Here is a 15,759-nt window from a genome sequence, read left to right as displayed (position 1 = left end):
AACAAGAATCGCTACGAGAAAAATATTGTGAACCCTAGCATGTTGTCATAATAAGGTGTGCCTGTAATACAATACAGTACGGTAGTACATTGTAATACCATTTGTTACACTTACTGCTATTTGTCTTAAGGCAAAACATACTGCACCCCTACAGTACACGTACTGTGCCTTCTCTCTCTCTCTCTCTCTCTGTAATACATACTGTACTGGTAGATGGTACACCATGGAGACAGACAAGACATTGAGGCTTAAGAGCTGTTTGCAAGTCTTATTTACAAATATGCAATATGCATATACACATTCAATAATATTACACATTCTTACCACCCAACAAAGACAAATCAAACAATAAACACCTCTAAGAGCTTTGTTTGACAATCACATAACAATTGCAACTTGGAATACAGTAATTTCAGTTACCATGAACAATTTTACTACAGACAATATGTCATCAGAAAACACAAAAACTAAGACTGTTCACGTGCAGTTTAATCTTGTGAGTGCCAAGATTGGTGAAATTAAAATGCACGCGAAAGTTCTTGTCTACACTACATGCATTGAATGCCAGTGGCAATTTATGAAAATTTTATGCCAAAAAAAAAAAAAAAAAAAGTTGTCTGCTCCAATTTGCGAGAAATGTTTTAATACGCATTTCGGTTGTTGCTCTGGTAACAGTAATGGTTGTAGCTAGCAAAATTTTTCCATGAAACGGAGCCTGGAGATTCTGATACATAAACCCTCCATTTCAAATCTTGGAGACTTGTTAAGAAATGGCCCAATGGTAACTCAATATGATCATTAACTGAAATTACAAGTACAGTGTATGTACAATCACAATTTGTACATAATGCATAAACTCTGAAGTCTCAATGTGACATATGTATGTACTCCTGCAAATACTATTAACTGTTTTCACATTTAAATCTTTAAGCCCTTTAAAATTTCTTCTTTATTTCAGCATTAGTTCCAGCTGTTTTAGACATCTCAACTGTGTGAACTTTGAGGTTTCTAATGATATGGCAATCACAAAGGAAGTACAGTTAAACTCGCATAAGTCGATCTTCTCGGGACTGAGCAAAACACATCGACTTAGGCGAGTTTCGACTTGTGCGTAAGTCGAAAAAAAATCGACTTAACAACAGTCACACCACACGTACATTATGTATAATGTACATGTATGTTGTCTACTCTGGAGCCGAGAGCTGGAGAGGTGTGCCGCAGCACGGGTCGCCCGGCAGGGCCGCGGCTAACTTTGCATGGACAGTGCATTAGCATTGGCACAGGTCGGATTACTTTACACCCTCGTTAAACCTTGGGGAAGTGAATATGAAAGATATTTGAGCAGTGATTGATTCCAGTTTACCATACCGTGGCTTGAAATGCGTGTAGAGGTGTACTTCTGATTTACCTGTGCCCGTAACTTTCCCCCTACTTTCCGCTTTGAAAACTCAGCAGCTTCATCCATCCACTGCACAGCGCAGACTGCAAACATACACAGACTATACACAGCCCAGTCGCGCTGTACGTACGTACGTAGCGCTAGCGCGACAGGGCTGTACCAGCGGACCTCCAAACACGAAGAGAGTTCAACAATCGCATGCGATCGCTTTGAATTTTGATACTTTAGATCATTTTTTTTTTTTTTTTTTTTTTGTCACCTGTCTGGTCGGGCTAGTTCTTATGTAAACAAAAACTGGCGTCTCGTGATTTTGACAGTGAAAATCTTATTCGACTTAGGCACAGTGAATTTAATGGTTTTTCCGTGAAAGTGTTCTTGGAATATCATCGACTTAGGCGAGTATTCGACTTACAAAATTCGACTTGTGAGTGAATTATTACACGTAAGTCAATGGGGAAAAAATCGGGACTTTTAAAATCATCGACTTGCGCGATTATTCGACATATGCGATGTCGACTTAGGCGAGTTTAACTGTATGTATTTCTGAGTTTCCCCTTTCATCGGCAAAAGCAGTACTGGTAATGAAAAGAGTTTGTTTGACTATGAAGTGAGTGTAACTAAACATTAACTCTGAAAAGCCGTCATTTAGGCACACAGAAATCACACCTTCCAACTGAATCATTCACATAGGGCTTGGAAAAAAAAAAAAAAAAAAAAAAAAAAAAAAAAAAAAAACTTTGGTTAAGGCTGACTTGAGTGACAGTTATAACCTAAATTGAGGGCAAGTTAGGACTCGGGACACTAACATGAGTGAACACTCGATATGTGCGGATGACCATCTCTCAACAGGTCACCCATGACATATTGCTTACACAGTCTGCATTGTATTGGCTACTGTATGTCACATTAATAGCCCTAACTTTCATGTCAGATGACCTCTCGTAAGGTAAATATTTTGACTAAAGGGTGCTTGACCAAGTTCACAAAACCTACAAACATTATATTTGCCTTTCTGTCAAACAGTGAAGACTATGCAACAAAACTGGTCAAAAAAAATATTTCCCTCACCAACCCAAGTGCAATAGTAAACATCAAAGAGTAATTGGTATCTTGGATACTCATCTCACTCAAAGGAGAATACGTTTTTTCTAGCTTATGCTTGGAAGATTCGCAGTTGTGTAAACAGCATGAATAAAGATGCAAGAAAATAGCCAAAACATCACAATACACTTGAACAGGTAGGAAGAGAAGCAGATCCGCCCCACTTGCAATCACAAGACATTGGTCCCTCCTTTAAGGAGCAAAGGTCACAAAATATTGTTCATATGATCCTGGGATAGTCCAAGAGTCACAGTTCTCTCTGCTGGAATGATTCACATCACGTGTCGCCAGTCATGATGGCAAGAAACTCCTCTTGGTTTACTAGAAATGAAAAGAAGATGAACACACACACACAAAAGTGACAATTTTACAAATTACAGAATCAGGTTGCTCATGCAATAAATCAGCAAACTGAACAAACAAATACAGAGATTCAGTTTGATGGCAGTATTTTCCATTAACACATAATACTACATTTGTGACAGTTTTCTCTGACTCTCATCATTACGTGTAAAATTATCAAATGCTGTAGCAAGAAGGCACCATTCTACAGGGGAATCCTAACATATTGAGGTCTAATACAGCGAGAATCTCCTTACTGGTATAATGAGGTACCGGTAGGTCGTTGGGAGTTAAGATCTGTTACATGCTAACCTTTGGCAATGTGTGTTTCTCTTACTACAAGGTAATTCTTGAGACTAAAAATAAAGAAAAACATAATGTGATGACATAAATGGTATCCCGGGGTACCAAATAAAAATCAGCCATTTTGTTGAATTATTTATTTTTTTAAAAAGGTTGTACCCTGGGTGCCAAAAAGAGGAAATTATTTTGGTGCTGGAGCTAGCGCGCGCTAGCCACTGCACTGCACTACACTAAAGCACACGCTAGTGGTATCGCAGCTTTCATGCACGCATAGTATAACATGCAGTGGCATGGGAAGGACTATGTACACGCACACAGTGCATGCATTTTTCTCTGACTGTTCTCGAATGGACGTGAGGTGGCGCTACACAACGCGGTAATCCGGGGTACTACGGTACCCGGGGTAACGCGTGGTGCATCATGTGTAGTTTGGTGCTGGCCAACCAGATGAAACTAATGCCACTGTAGATCATGAGGTTTCTGAATACACAATTAATTTGCATTACAAAGTAGGGTGTGACCTTGCACTCGACTATCAAAGTGCATACTTCTGTTGATAATGTGCACATATCCATTCACGTCTAATCATGTCTGTATTGTGAGTGAGATACAGTGAACTCCCATTCATAACAAAGTCCTCGGGACAGGCAGTTTTCTTTCATTATATTAAAATTTCATTATAACCAAACAAATAAACAATTAAAAGCATAGAGCAGATAAAAAGCAGCCTGAATTTTCATTTCAATGTAACCAGAATTTTGCAATTTTAAAACATATCTAATTCTAAACCTTGCAATAAAAGTACAGTGCACTCCCATTATAACGAACACGATTATAACAAAATTCCGGTTACAACGAAGTAAAATTTCGGCCCGCCAGCTTATCAACTCTATGTATTCTTATTGTTTATTCATTCGATTATAACAAAATTTCGATATAAGGAAAGAAAATTTGTGTTATAACAGGAGTCCACTGTATTCTTTGCCCACAAATTTCACGATATAAACTCACTCTCTCCGTCGCCATCCTGGTCAAACTCGTCAATCATGGCCCTCAGCTCTTCGTCCGTCATGTTTTCCCCCAGTTCTCTGGCAACGCGCCTTAGGTTCCTCAAGCTGATCTTGCCGGATTCATCATCGTCGAAGAGCTTGAAGGCTTTGACAATCTCCTCCTGGGGATCACGATCCAGCATCCAGTCTGTGACTGTCATAGATGGTAGAGGGTGAGGGAGATTCCCCAACATTTATCAGTGGATTTGGAAAATTCATAAACACAGTGACTCCTGTTATAACAAAGTCCTTGGGACTGGCAGATATCTTTTGTTATATCAAAATTTCTTTATAACCGAACAAAAAAAAAAAAAAAAAAAAAAAAACATAGTGCGGATAATGTCGCGACCTAAATTATTGCTTCGTTGTAACCGGAATATCACTGTAACCATGTTCATTACAACAAGAGTGCACTGTACCAGCTATATGCCATGTGGAATAAAAGGAAAACATGGTAACCTTTACCTGTCACAGTGCACATAAACAAAACTGACTCAACTTACTCCATTCGGCTCAGGTGAGCTAAAAAAAAAAGTGTCCATCTCTTTCCCATCTCATTCTCTCTCGTATAAGCAGGGACAGTGTTTTTCATGATAACTAGCTTAACTTGAGCATTAAAAACATGTAAGTAATACTTACTGACTTCATTAAAATCTTCAAATGTAATCTTCCCAGTCCCTTCTCTGTCGTAATCTTTGAGAACCTTCAGGACATCTGCTTTCTTCACGTCAAAGCCGAGAGCTTTCATAGCCACCTGAATCATATACAGTACAAACGATAACAATTTGTGTATATGGACTGTGTAATGAAGGGAATTCTCACTGCAAGTCTGAACAGAAATACTGTATTTCAAATATAGTAGATCTACCTGGCTAACATTTCCTCTTAAATTGTTTAACAACAAATTTGAGATATTATCAGATAGGCTACATGCAGCAAGGTTTATTTTAGGAACACAACCATTAACATACACATCTAAGGCAATTTGCCTTTGTCACAGCTACTAATAATTCAATCAAATTGATTTGCCCTATGAATTTAGCAACTCTGCAATATTATACAAATAATGAATGTTTATGAGTGCAATGCGCCTCGTTGAATGGATCAAACATTAATTATTTGTTTTATATAATGCCTAAAATAGATCCTTAATTGTCATTTGATGTAACAGAGAATCTGAGATCGCGAAAGTGCTCACTGAGCGCTTTACGCTAGCATGCTGTCACATAAACACACTGAAAACGCAAGCGTTTAACATGCGTAGTGTGCCGGGCTCTCAGTGAGCGTGCAATGGAGCAATCGGATGGACCAATGTCAAGCAAGCAATCAAATGACAAGGATCTCTTCAGGCGTTATATAAATAATGATAATTAAGTCATAGTAATGAATATATTGATCATGGACATCACCAGCAAGACAAAAATACACCCAAATTATGACAACGTGAACAAAAATGTGGTGAAACATGAATCATATCATATTAATGTCACTGGAAATTTAAAATTTTTGTTGAACTCAACACGCATTCATTCCAGACCATTTCGGTGCCAAGCACGCAGGGTTATTACTTTTCAAGAAATGTACAGTGCGGTGCCACAATAAAAAGCTATTCTGCATGACAAGAAAAATGCATTTATGAGCATCATACAGTTTGCATTCATCCTACCTTTAACTCATGGTAGTCTATAGCTCTGTCTTTGTCTGTGTCGAAGAGGTCAAACGCTTCTTTGATTTCCTGCTTCTGCTCTTCTGTCAATTCTCTCCGCTTCTTCCTCTTGGGCCTCTCAACCGCAAAATCAGATCTGTATTAAAGAAGACCACATGGGTAATACATTCAGGGACGATGTGAACGGTAAAGTTTTGGAACCTGTCACTTTTTGATCCATGTGGGCGTGTCTTAAATGGACTGTACAATTCTGGTTGAGGTGAGAATTTAGCTTTTAACGTTTTGCGAGATATTCAGAAACCATTCTATGAGATGTCAAAGAGCATGCAATTCTAAGGGGAATCAAAAGTTTATTTGATGAAAATCGGTTTTGAAATGGCTGAGATATCCAAAAACAAGGTGAAACAAAGAGATCCTAATAAAAGGTGTGGCCTGTCGCCTTTTGTTATTATTACTTTTTGGATATCTCAGCCATTTGAATACCAATTTTCATCAAATAAATGTTGAATCCTTCTTGAAATTACACGCTCTTTCATATTTTATAAGAGGTTCTCATTATCTCACTTAGGAATGTTATAAACCTGAATCCTCACCTCAACCAGTACTGTATAGTCCCTTAAAGGCATAATTTACCATTTGCAGATGAAACAAAAACCCAGCATTAGTGCTTTAAAATAGTTCTAAAATGTGAATTAGGGATAGAAACAACCACTGTAAAAATTTGAATCGGTAAAATCATACTATCGTTGTTAAATATACAAAATGTGAACAATAGTTATAATAAAAATGTTTCCAGACTAGACCGTCTACAGTTACAGAATATTGAAAAAAAAATATAGATACATCTCCTTATATTCTAGGCTTTATTGCAAAAATTTTATATCATGGGATGTTTTGTGGTACATCAGACCTACACATACAGTTAAACTCGCATAAGTCGATTTTCTCGGGACTGAGCAAAACACATCGACTTAGGCGATTTTCGACTTGTGCGTAAGTCGAAAAAAATCGACTTACAGTTTCACCACAGGTACATACATGTACATAAATGTATGTTTAATGTACATGTATGTTGTCTACTCTGGAGCCGAGAGCTGGAGCGGTGTGCCGCAGCACGGGTCGCCCAGCAGGGCCGCGGCTAACTTTGCATGGACAGTGCATTAGTATTGGCACAGGTCCGATTACTTTACACCCTTGTTAAACCTTGGGGAAGTGAATATGGACGATATTTGAGCAGTGATTGATTCCAGTTTACCATACCGTGGCTTGAAATGCGTGTAGAGGTGCAATTCTGATTTACCCGTGCCCGTAACTTTCCCCCTACTTTCCGCTTTGAAAACTCAGCAGCTTCATCCATTATACCACTCCACTGCACAGCGCTGCAAATGCCAAGCTACATGTACACTGCAAGCTCAATACTATGTATGTAAATGAACGCATGTGTACTGTACGAACGCTGTACGTACGTAGCGCGACAGCTGACAGGGCTGTACCAGCGGATCTCCAAATACGAAGAGAGTTAAACGATCCCATGCGATCGCTTTGAATTTTGATTTTAGATCATTTTTTTTTGTCACCTCAAACTCATCTGACAAACAAAATAATGATGAGTAATAAATAATGAATTATAAATGACAGTGATTTATTACACAATAAAATCTTATTCGACTTAGGCACAGTGAATTCAATGATTTTTCCGTGAAAGTGTTCTTGGAATTTCATCGACTTAGGCGAGTATTCGACTTACAAAATTCGACTTGTGAGTGAATTAATACACGTACGTCAATGGGGAAAAATCAGGACTTTTTTAAATCATCGACTTACGCGATTATTCGACATATGCGACGTCGACTTAGGCGAGTTTAACTGTATATGCATTAAATGTCATATCTTGAAAACTTTTTAAATAACTGTTCCCAGTGGTAAATAGGACCTTTAACAGTGTTCAAAAGTTATGGAGGTGGATCGGAGGGGGAGGGGGATGTCCTCCTTCTACACAACAGAGCTGTTACATATTTGGAATTAAAATTCAATGATCTTGTGCACACTTCTGGTAGAATAATGGGGAGATGTTCAATAAAAAAAGAATAATAAAAAAAGAATGAATATTCAGGGACAGTATAAATGCCTACATCATGGTATTTGTCACCTCTTGTTCCATGTCTGTGTATATCATTTTACTATGTAATAAGTTTATCCAGATGGACCAAGCTGAAGAAAGTAATGTGTGGGATGGGTTGTCCCTTCCAGACAAGGGAGCTTTGCATTTTTATAATTGAAATTCAATGAAATGTTGAACCCCTTACCAGTACACTTAATATTTTTTTTTATTTATTTTTTTTTTTTTAGGGTGGAATTTTTGGAGAATATTCAGTCAAAAAATGTTTACCTCACTACTAGTCTTTGATTTAACTAATGCTGATTGTTACACATTGTGAGACAGAAATCTAGTACAATTTATAGGAAAAGTTCACCTTCATAAACATAAGGGTCAATCCACGTCAAATCAACCAATTTTCAGACAATTTGTAACCCGACCCCCTTCAATTTTTTTTTAACTCGCACCAAATGTGCCCCCAAGTGTCTGATGGAAGATTCTGAAATATTTTGCCCCAAGGTCAAACGGTTGCTAAGATACGGCCTCCCTTAGCAACCAATGCGTGGCCGAATAATTGAGTTTAAATAAAATTTGCTATTTTTGATTGACTGCTGGAACCCGATTAGATGAGATACATTGCTCATTTTCTGTAAATTGGAAGAACTTCATGACCTTAACATGCACAATATATTATGGTGCGGATCTGACAATCCGTTATTGCACAACAGGTCACCGAAAATGGTGTTAAGCGTCAAAGTTAATGTTTTCGGGTGCATGTTTGGAAGCTGACAACTTCAAAATTCAATTAGCTGAGATCCCAATATTATGCATATTTGGAGACTCTCACTTGCTCTACACACCTACCAAAAATCGGACAAAAAGTATGCGTCGTTTTCTTGTAGGGCGCCCTCAAAGTTGGATTTTTTCAAAAAGTTGCCAAGTTCAAGGTCACAAATCACCCCTCGTCCCATCGAGGAGTGACACAAATTTTTGTGTATTGATAGACATTTACCTATATTTTCATTGGTTACCAAAAAACTTTTGTAACCAGAATGTTTAATAGCTGGTTTACGCATTCGAAAATGGTCGTAAACACCCCCAAATTCAACGTAAAATGACACCTGGGGTTTACAGCACATTTCAAATTGTGATAAATCAGAGATGAAGTGCCAAGACACAATGGTATCTTCTGTGATGATAGTCTGTAATTAGTACAGAAAGGATATACATCACAAATCGTTTTGTCTTATTGGCAATGACCTTGAAAGTGTAGCTGAAAACCGCAAAAAAACAATAAATCGGTCAATTTTCCGTAGCCATAATGGTGCTAAAGCGTGTTTACATTGACTTTCATTTGTCTGCCATTTCAGTACTCTTGGTGACTTTAAGCTGAAAACTGCTAATCATGTTCCATTTTTATTCTATTTTAAGCTACAAATAATATTTCAGGTCATCTTTAGATATTTTGACCGTGACATTGTTCTGAAAATAGCTGTAAATTCCTTATTATTAGCATATTCCCATCACACAAGATTTAACCATTTTCAAAATTAATGTTTCTCTCAGACAGAATGCCTGATCATATTTAAATTTACAGTACTTGTAGTCTGTAACGAGTATTTAGAGGATCTGGGATTAATTTATTTGTCTAACATGACAATGACCTTGAAAATACAGCTGAAAAACATAAAATCAATAATAATTGTTCACATTTCCAATAATAGGGTGTTTGCAATGACTTTGAATAGTATCCTACGTCATTTTAACATTACTGATGAGTTATAGCTGATAATTGCAAATCATGTTCCCTTTTTTTTTCCATTTTGAGCTACAAATAGTATCAAAAGTCATATCCATATCATTTGACCTTGACAGTATTCTAAAAATAGCCATAAATGCCTTGAATTGAGCATATTCACGACACTTGATCTTTACAGCACATTTCAAACTTGATTTTTTTTTTTTTCGCAGACAGAATGCTGAGTGTGTGAAATTCAGAACCAGAAAATCTAAGTCAATGACATTCATAGGATGGAAGTAGTCTTGAAATTGTTAGTGTTTTGATCATTGTAGGTCTCTGGCTAAAATGTTAATGGAGATAACAATGTGCATCCATTATCTATAGGCCTACACTCTGGATAAATTAGAAACTACTGCATGTGTGTGCATTGATCATTACAGATCCTCAAAGTATCCATTACAGACTACCAATACTGCAAAATAATATCAACAAGATCATGCATTCTGTCTGTGAAAAAATCAGTATTGAAATATGCTGTAATGCTCATAACTGCGTGTTGTGAATATGCTCATCTTAAGGCATTATGGCTATTAAAATAGATTTTTAGAATAATGTCAAGGTCAAATGATATGGATGTGACTTTTAATACTATTTGTAGCTCAAAATGGAAAAAAAAAGGGAACATGATTTGCAATTATCAGCTATAACTCATCAGTAATGTTAAAATGACGTAGGATACTATTCAAAGTCATTGCAAACACCCCATTATTGGAAATGTGAACAATTATTATTGATTTTATGTTTTTCAGCTGTATTTTCAAGGTCATTGTCATGTTAGACAAATAAATTAATCCCAGATCCTCTAAATACTCGTTACAGACTACAAGTACTGTAAATTTAAATATGATCAGGCATTCTGTCTGAGAGAAATATTAATTTTGTTAATGGTTAAATCTTGTGTGTTGGGAATATGCTAATATTAAGGAATTTACAGCTATTTTCAGAACAATGTCAAGGTCAAAAGATCTAAAGATGACCTGAAATATTATTTGTAGCTTAAAATAGAATAAAAATGGAACATGATTAGCAGTTTTCAGCTTAAAGTCACCAAGAGTACTGAAATGGCAGACAAATGAAAGTCAATGTAAACACGCTTAACACCATTATGGCTACGGAAAATTGACCGATTTATTGTTTTTTTGCGGTTTTCAGCTACATTTTCAAGGTCATTGCCAATAAGACAAAACGATTTGTGATGTATATCCTTTTTGTACTAATTACAGACTATCATCACAGAAGATACCATTGTGTCTTGGCACTTCATCTCTGATTTATCACAATTAGAAATGTGCTGTAAACCCCAGGTGTCATTTTACGTTGATTTTGGGGGTGTTTACGACCATTTTCGAATGCGCAAACCAGCTATCAAACATTCTGGTTACAAAAGTCTTTTGGTAACCAATGAAAATATAGGTAAATGTCTATCAATGCACAAAAATTGGTGTCACTCCTCGATGGGACGAGGGGTGATTTGTGACCTTGAACTTGGCAACTTTTTGAAAAAATCCAACTTTGAGGGCGCCCTACAAGAAAACGACGCATACTTTTTGGCCGATTTTTGGTAGGTGTGTAGAGCAAGTGAGAGTCTCCAAATATGCATAATATTGGGATCTCAGCTAATTGAATTTTGAAGTTATCAGCTTCCAAACATGCACCTGAAAGCATTAACTTTGACGCTTAACACCATTTTCGGTGACCTCTTGCGCAATAACGGATTGTCAGATCCGCGCCATAATATATTGTGCATGTTAAGGTCATAAAGTTCTTCCAATTTACAGAAAATGAGCAATGTATCTTATCTAACCTGGCTGCAGCAGTCAATCAAAAATAGCAAATTTTATTTAAACTCGGTTATTCGGCCACGCATTGGTTGTTAAGGGGGGCCGTATCTTAGCAACCGTTTGACCTTGGGGCAAAATATTTCAGAATCTTCCGTAAGACACATGGGGGCACATTTGGTGCGAGTTTAAAGAAAATTGAAGGGGGTCGGGTTAACAGCATTGGTTGATTTGACGTGGATTGACCCATAAGGATTGAGAGAATGCAGCAATATTAGTAGAACACATTAGTGGAAGTTTGAGGAAAATTAGACAATCAATGCAAAAGTTATGAATTTTTAAAATTTTTGTGTTGGAACCACTGGATGAGGAGACTACTGAGGCTCGCGATGTCATATGAGTACAACAATATAAAGAAAATGCAAAGAAAATTCAACATATTTTCACTTTTTTTGCATATTAAAAGAGCACTTCACTTGCCTCTTTCTAAAGGCAATGGGAATAACATTACCCGTCAGTAACGAGTCAAGGGAATGTGTACTTTTTTCAAAAGATGAAATTTTGTGAAATTCTCTTTATATTTTCCTTATAATTGTTGTACGCATGTGACATCATACACTGCAGTAGTCTTCTCATCCAGCGGTGACTGCACAAAATATTCAAAAATTCATAACTTTTGAACGGATTGTCCAATTTCCTCAAACTTTCAATGATGTGTTCTACAAATATTGCTATATTCTCTCAATCCTTATGTTAATGAAGGTAAACTTGTCCTTTAAAGGGCCAGTGGAAGAATTACCGTAGGCTAAATTGTAGTTTAAGTCACCACTCACATGTGGACACATCTTCATCCGCAGTGACGAAATGAACGGCGAAGAATTAAGTATGAAATTGGTGGCAAAAGAAACCATGTTAATGCCAAGAATAATCAGCGTTGGACATGGGCTGCTGAACATATAGGATTTGGGCTTGGCTGGGGATTTAGTTGTGTAACATGTGCTATTACATGTACTGTATAGGGGAGTTAACTAGCAACCTCAGCACATGTAAAGGTAGGAAAAGGAATGTGCATCTACATGTACATCACCCACAAAGTTCTGACTCACTCTGTAAGAAAAAGAGATTGAGGAGAAAATATGTGTATTTAAAATCCAACAGTGTTCTGGATCATGCTATTGTACCTACGCTCTTGTATGTACAATGTAACTCCTTGCGGGACATGATTACATGACCTGTGATCTGTACTCAGTGATCTTGAATTGCAGCAAGCATCACATGTATTAAAAGTTGAATCCCAAATCATTCTGGATATTACATGTATGTGAATAGTAAATGAAGAGAGGAAGCAAAATAGGCAATCCATCCACAATCGATGGAATAACAGCCACTGTTAGTCAAGAAAAAGCTGAGGTTTTGAATGTATAATCAAATTCAGTAGTATCTTCACCACTGAGGATCTTTCCAGTATCCCAGAACAAGAATGCCGAATGAATGGATAATCTCAAGACACTTGATGGACTATCTTGCTTTCACATTTAGACTCTAAGCTGTAGTCATTATTGATATATTAGACCTCTAGAGTAAAATTGGAATAGTGTACTTAAAGCTTTTTTGCAATATTTGTTCAACTCAAATAATACTCTACAAAATTATATCTATAATGATGTATGTTAAATATATCAACCTACTTTTTCCCAATATTGATTTTGTTAAATAGGTCATAAAATTTCACAGAATCCCCAAATATTATCACCTCGTCAATTCCCCAAAATTCGGACAGCCTCTCCATAATTCAGACGCGCGCAATGTCAATACGCATACTTTACAAGGCCACTGAAAAATCCGTGCGCGCCATACCTTGTTGGCGCAAGGTTGCATACTTGCATCGGGGACGTTGCAGCGCCCGTTCGTGTCCGAATTTTGGGGACTCTGCACTTGCATTCAGCCCCTGTACATTTATTCACTGCATCAACACGTACGGAGATTTTGTTTTTCTTTTGTATTTTTGAAGATACCATCACACTCTGAGCTTGCGATAAGCGAAAAATCTCGCAACAGATTGGCATAATTTTGCAATTTTTAGCGTTTTTTCGGGACCCCGATTCTTTACACAGGACCTAATTTGTGCGCGCTTTGGAAAAGTTGTGGTGATTCTGCATTTTTGACAGCAAAATTTGGGATTTTGGATTTTTGGAGGTGACTCAGGCACTTTCCTGTGGTGAACGAGTGTGCCAGTATGTGAAACGATGTGATATGCGTGTGTTGTGACAGTAGAATTTGCTGGCTTTTGATAAGTGGTAAGTGTCCGGATTTTGGAGGCCAACCAAATATTGGGGTTCTTACTCTACGTCTCTGACATCTCTAGCTAGGCTAGGCCTTATTTAGTAAATAGAAGAGTAAATTTATATCATATTCATATCAGTTCGGGAAACCCACTCACAAGGGGGGCCCCCTCCTTATAAGTAACCCGTCCCCCTTATAAGTAACCCCGTCCCCCTTATAAGTAACCCCCGGGGCACCCCTTATAAGGAGTCTCCACGCTTTTTTGCAATGCAACGCGAAAATGAAAGGACTGCGGCAATTCGCTTGATTATGTCCATAAAGCTTCACAAGTTTCCTAGTTACTCACGAAATTTGAGCAAAATCGGTTTGAGGCATCATATCTAAAATCATGGATTTAAATGCGATGTCAAACGACCCATGCGAATGCTGAAATGCGAGCGATTACTGGCGTGAGTGTCGCCAGGCGCGGCGGCGCGGCAATGTTTGAGTGCAGACGTGGCGACTGACCTCCGTACTCAGTCGCCACGTCTGCACTCAAGCATTGCCGCGCCGCCGCGCCTGGCGACACTCACGCCAGTAATCGCTCGCATTTCAGCATTCGCATGGGTCGTTTGACATCGCATTTAAATCCATGATTTTAGATATGATGCCTCAAACCGATTTTGCTCAAATTTCGTGAGTAACTAGGAAACTTGTGAAGCTTTATGGACATAATCAAGCGAATTGCCGCAGTCCTTTCATTTTCGCGTTGCATTGCAAAACAGCGTGGAGACTCCTTATAAGGGGTGCCCTGGGGGTTACTTATAAGGGGGACGGGGTTACTTATAAGGGGGACGGGTTACTTATTAGGAGGGGCCCCCCTTGTGAGTGGGTTTCCCGAACTGATATGGTCTTACAGATGATGTTAAAAAAATAAGAAGAAACTGCCTTTATTGAAGAATGGTCAATCTGCTGGGCCATCCACATGTTCTAAAGGAACTAGATGATCAAGTCAGTGAACCTCTTTAATAATGATGACATTGTCATGTTTTACAAATAATGTAAATTAACACCAAAAACTATGAATGGGACTGCACATAGTGGATCTGCTGTGCATTTGATTGCTACTAACTAGAGAATCTAGTGCGTGCAGCAGTGTAGCAGCGCAGCGGCGCGGCAGTTTCCATCACCTTCCATTTCAGTTAATTTCAGTATCAGCCTACGTTACGAATGCACACTGAGTCTGCACACCTACCTCAAAGATAAACTCATCTTGTTAACCTTGTATGACACACCACAGCACAGGAATGTTGCTGTTCAAGGAGGATGTTTACTTATTCGAACTGGAAATGGCGCTCGTCGTTCGTGCTTGGTTTTGTTTTGTTTTGTTTTTTCCAACATTTACATGTAAGCAAACAGGCAGTAGAGGGCGGCAGGACCAACTTACCGATTTGAAGTCCCGAGTTGAAGTACAATGTTGTTGTCTTTGTATGTTTGTTGTTCTTGTTTTTGTTTTGTTTTGTTTATGGGGGATGTACTTGATTTTGTTTGTTTTTGCCCTTAGGGTTGTCATTACGCAATTTTATTTATTTTACGCTACCACCATAAACCAATTCAAGTCGTCCCTAGAAAGACACTGGAGAAACAACCCAATCAAAATTTAAGAGCCCTACCTGAGACGGGACAGAACTGTAACGAGGGACAAATAAGCTTTGCTTCCAGTCTCTACACCCAAGTATACCCAAGTAAGTATTTTATTTTATTTTATTTTTTATTTTTGTTAGCCTAATTTAAACAAAGGATTTTTTTTCAAAGTGAAATACATTGTACATAGTTTTCATTGTGATATCATCCACTTGCTTACGTTTTCAATAGACCATTTATGTTAAAAATGTAGGTAACCCAGGTAACCTATTATTATTTTTTAGCGTATGGATACTTTGTTACTTCTCCTACAGCC

At 37.9% G+C, this 15,759-nt stretch overlaps 1 protein-coding gene across 1 annotated transcript; it reads right to left on the bottom strand.

Annotated features, from left to right (window-relative positions):
• Positions 1 to 2,118: 2,118 nt before the first annotated feature.
• Positions 2,119 to 15,172, bottom strand: LOC140237578 (centrin-3). Its single transcript, XM_072317513.1, has 5 exons — positions 15,055 to 15,172; positions 5,861 to 5,996; positions 4,834 to 4,948; positions 4,157 to 4,348; positions 2,119 to 2,821 (listed from the first exon to the last, which is right to left on the bottom strand). The coding sequence occupies exons 1-5, from the start codon at positions 15,069 to 15,071 to the stop codon at positions 2,778 to 2,780; spliced, it is 504 nt and encodes a 167-aa protein (XP_072173614.1). The 5' UTR covers positions 15,072 to 15,172; the 3' UTR covers positions 2,119 to 2,777.
• Positions 15,173 to 15,759: the final 587 nt, after the last annotated feature.

Source organism: Diadema setosum, chromosome 14 (assembly GCF_964275005.1).
Source record: "Diadema setosum chromosome 14, eeDiaSeto1, whole genome shotgun sequence".
Lineage (NCBI taxonomy): Eukaryota > Metazoa > Echinodermata > Echinoidea > Diadematoida > Diadematidae > Diadema > Diadema setosum.
The sequence above is the reverse complement of the archived record's forward strand: the minus strand, read 5'-3'. Positions and strand labels throughout refer to the sequence as shown.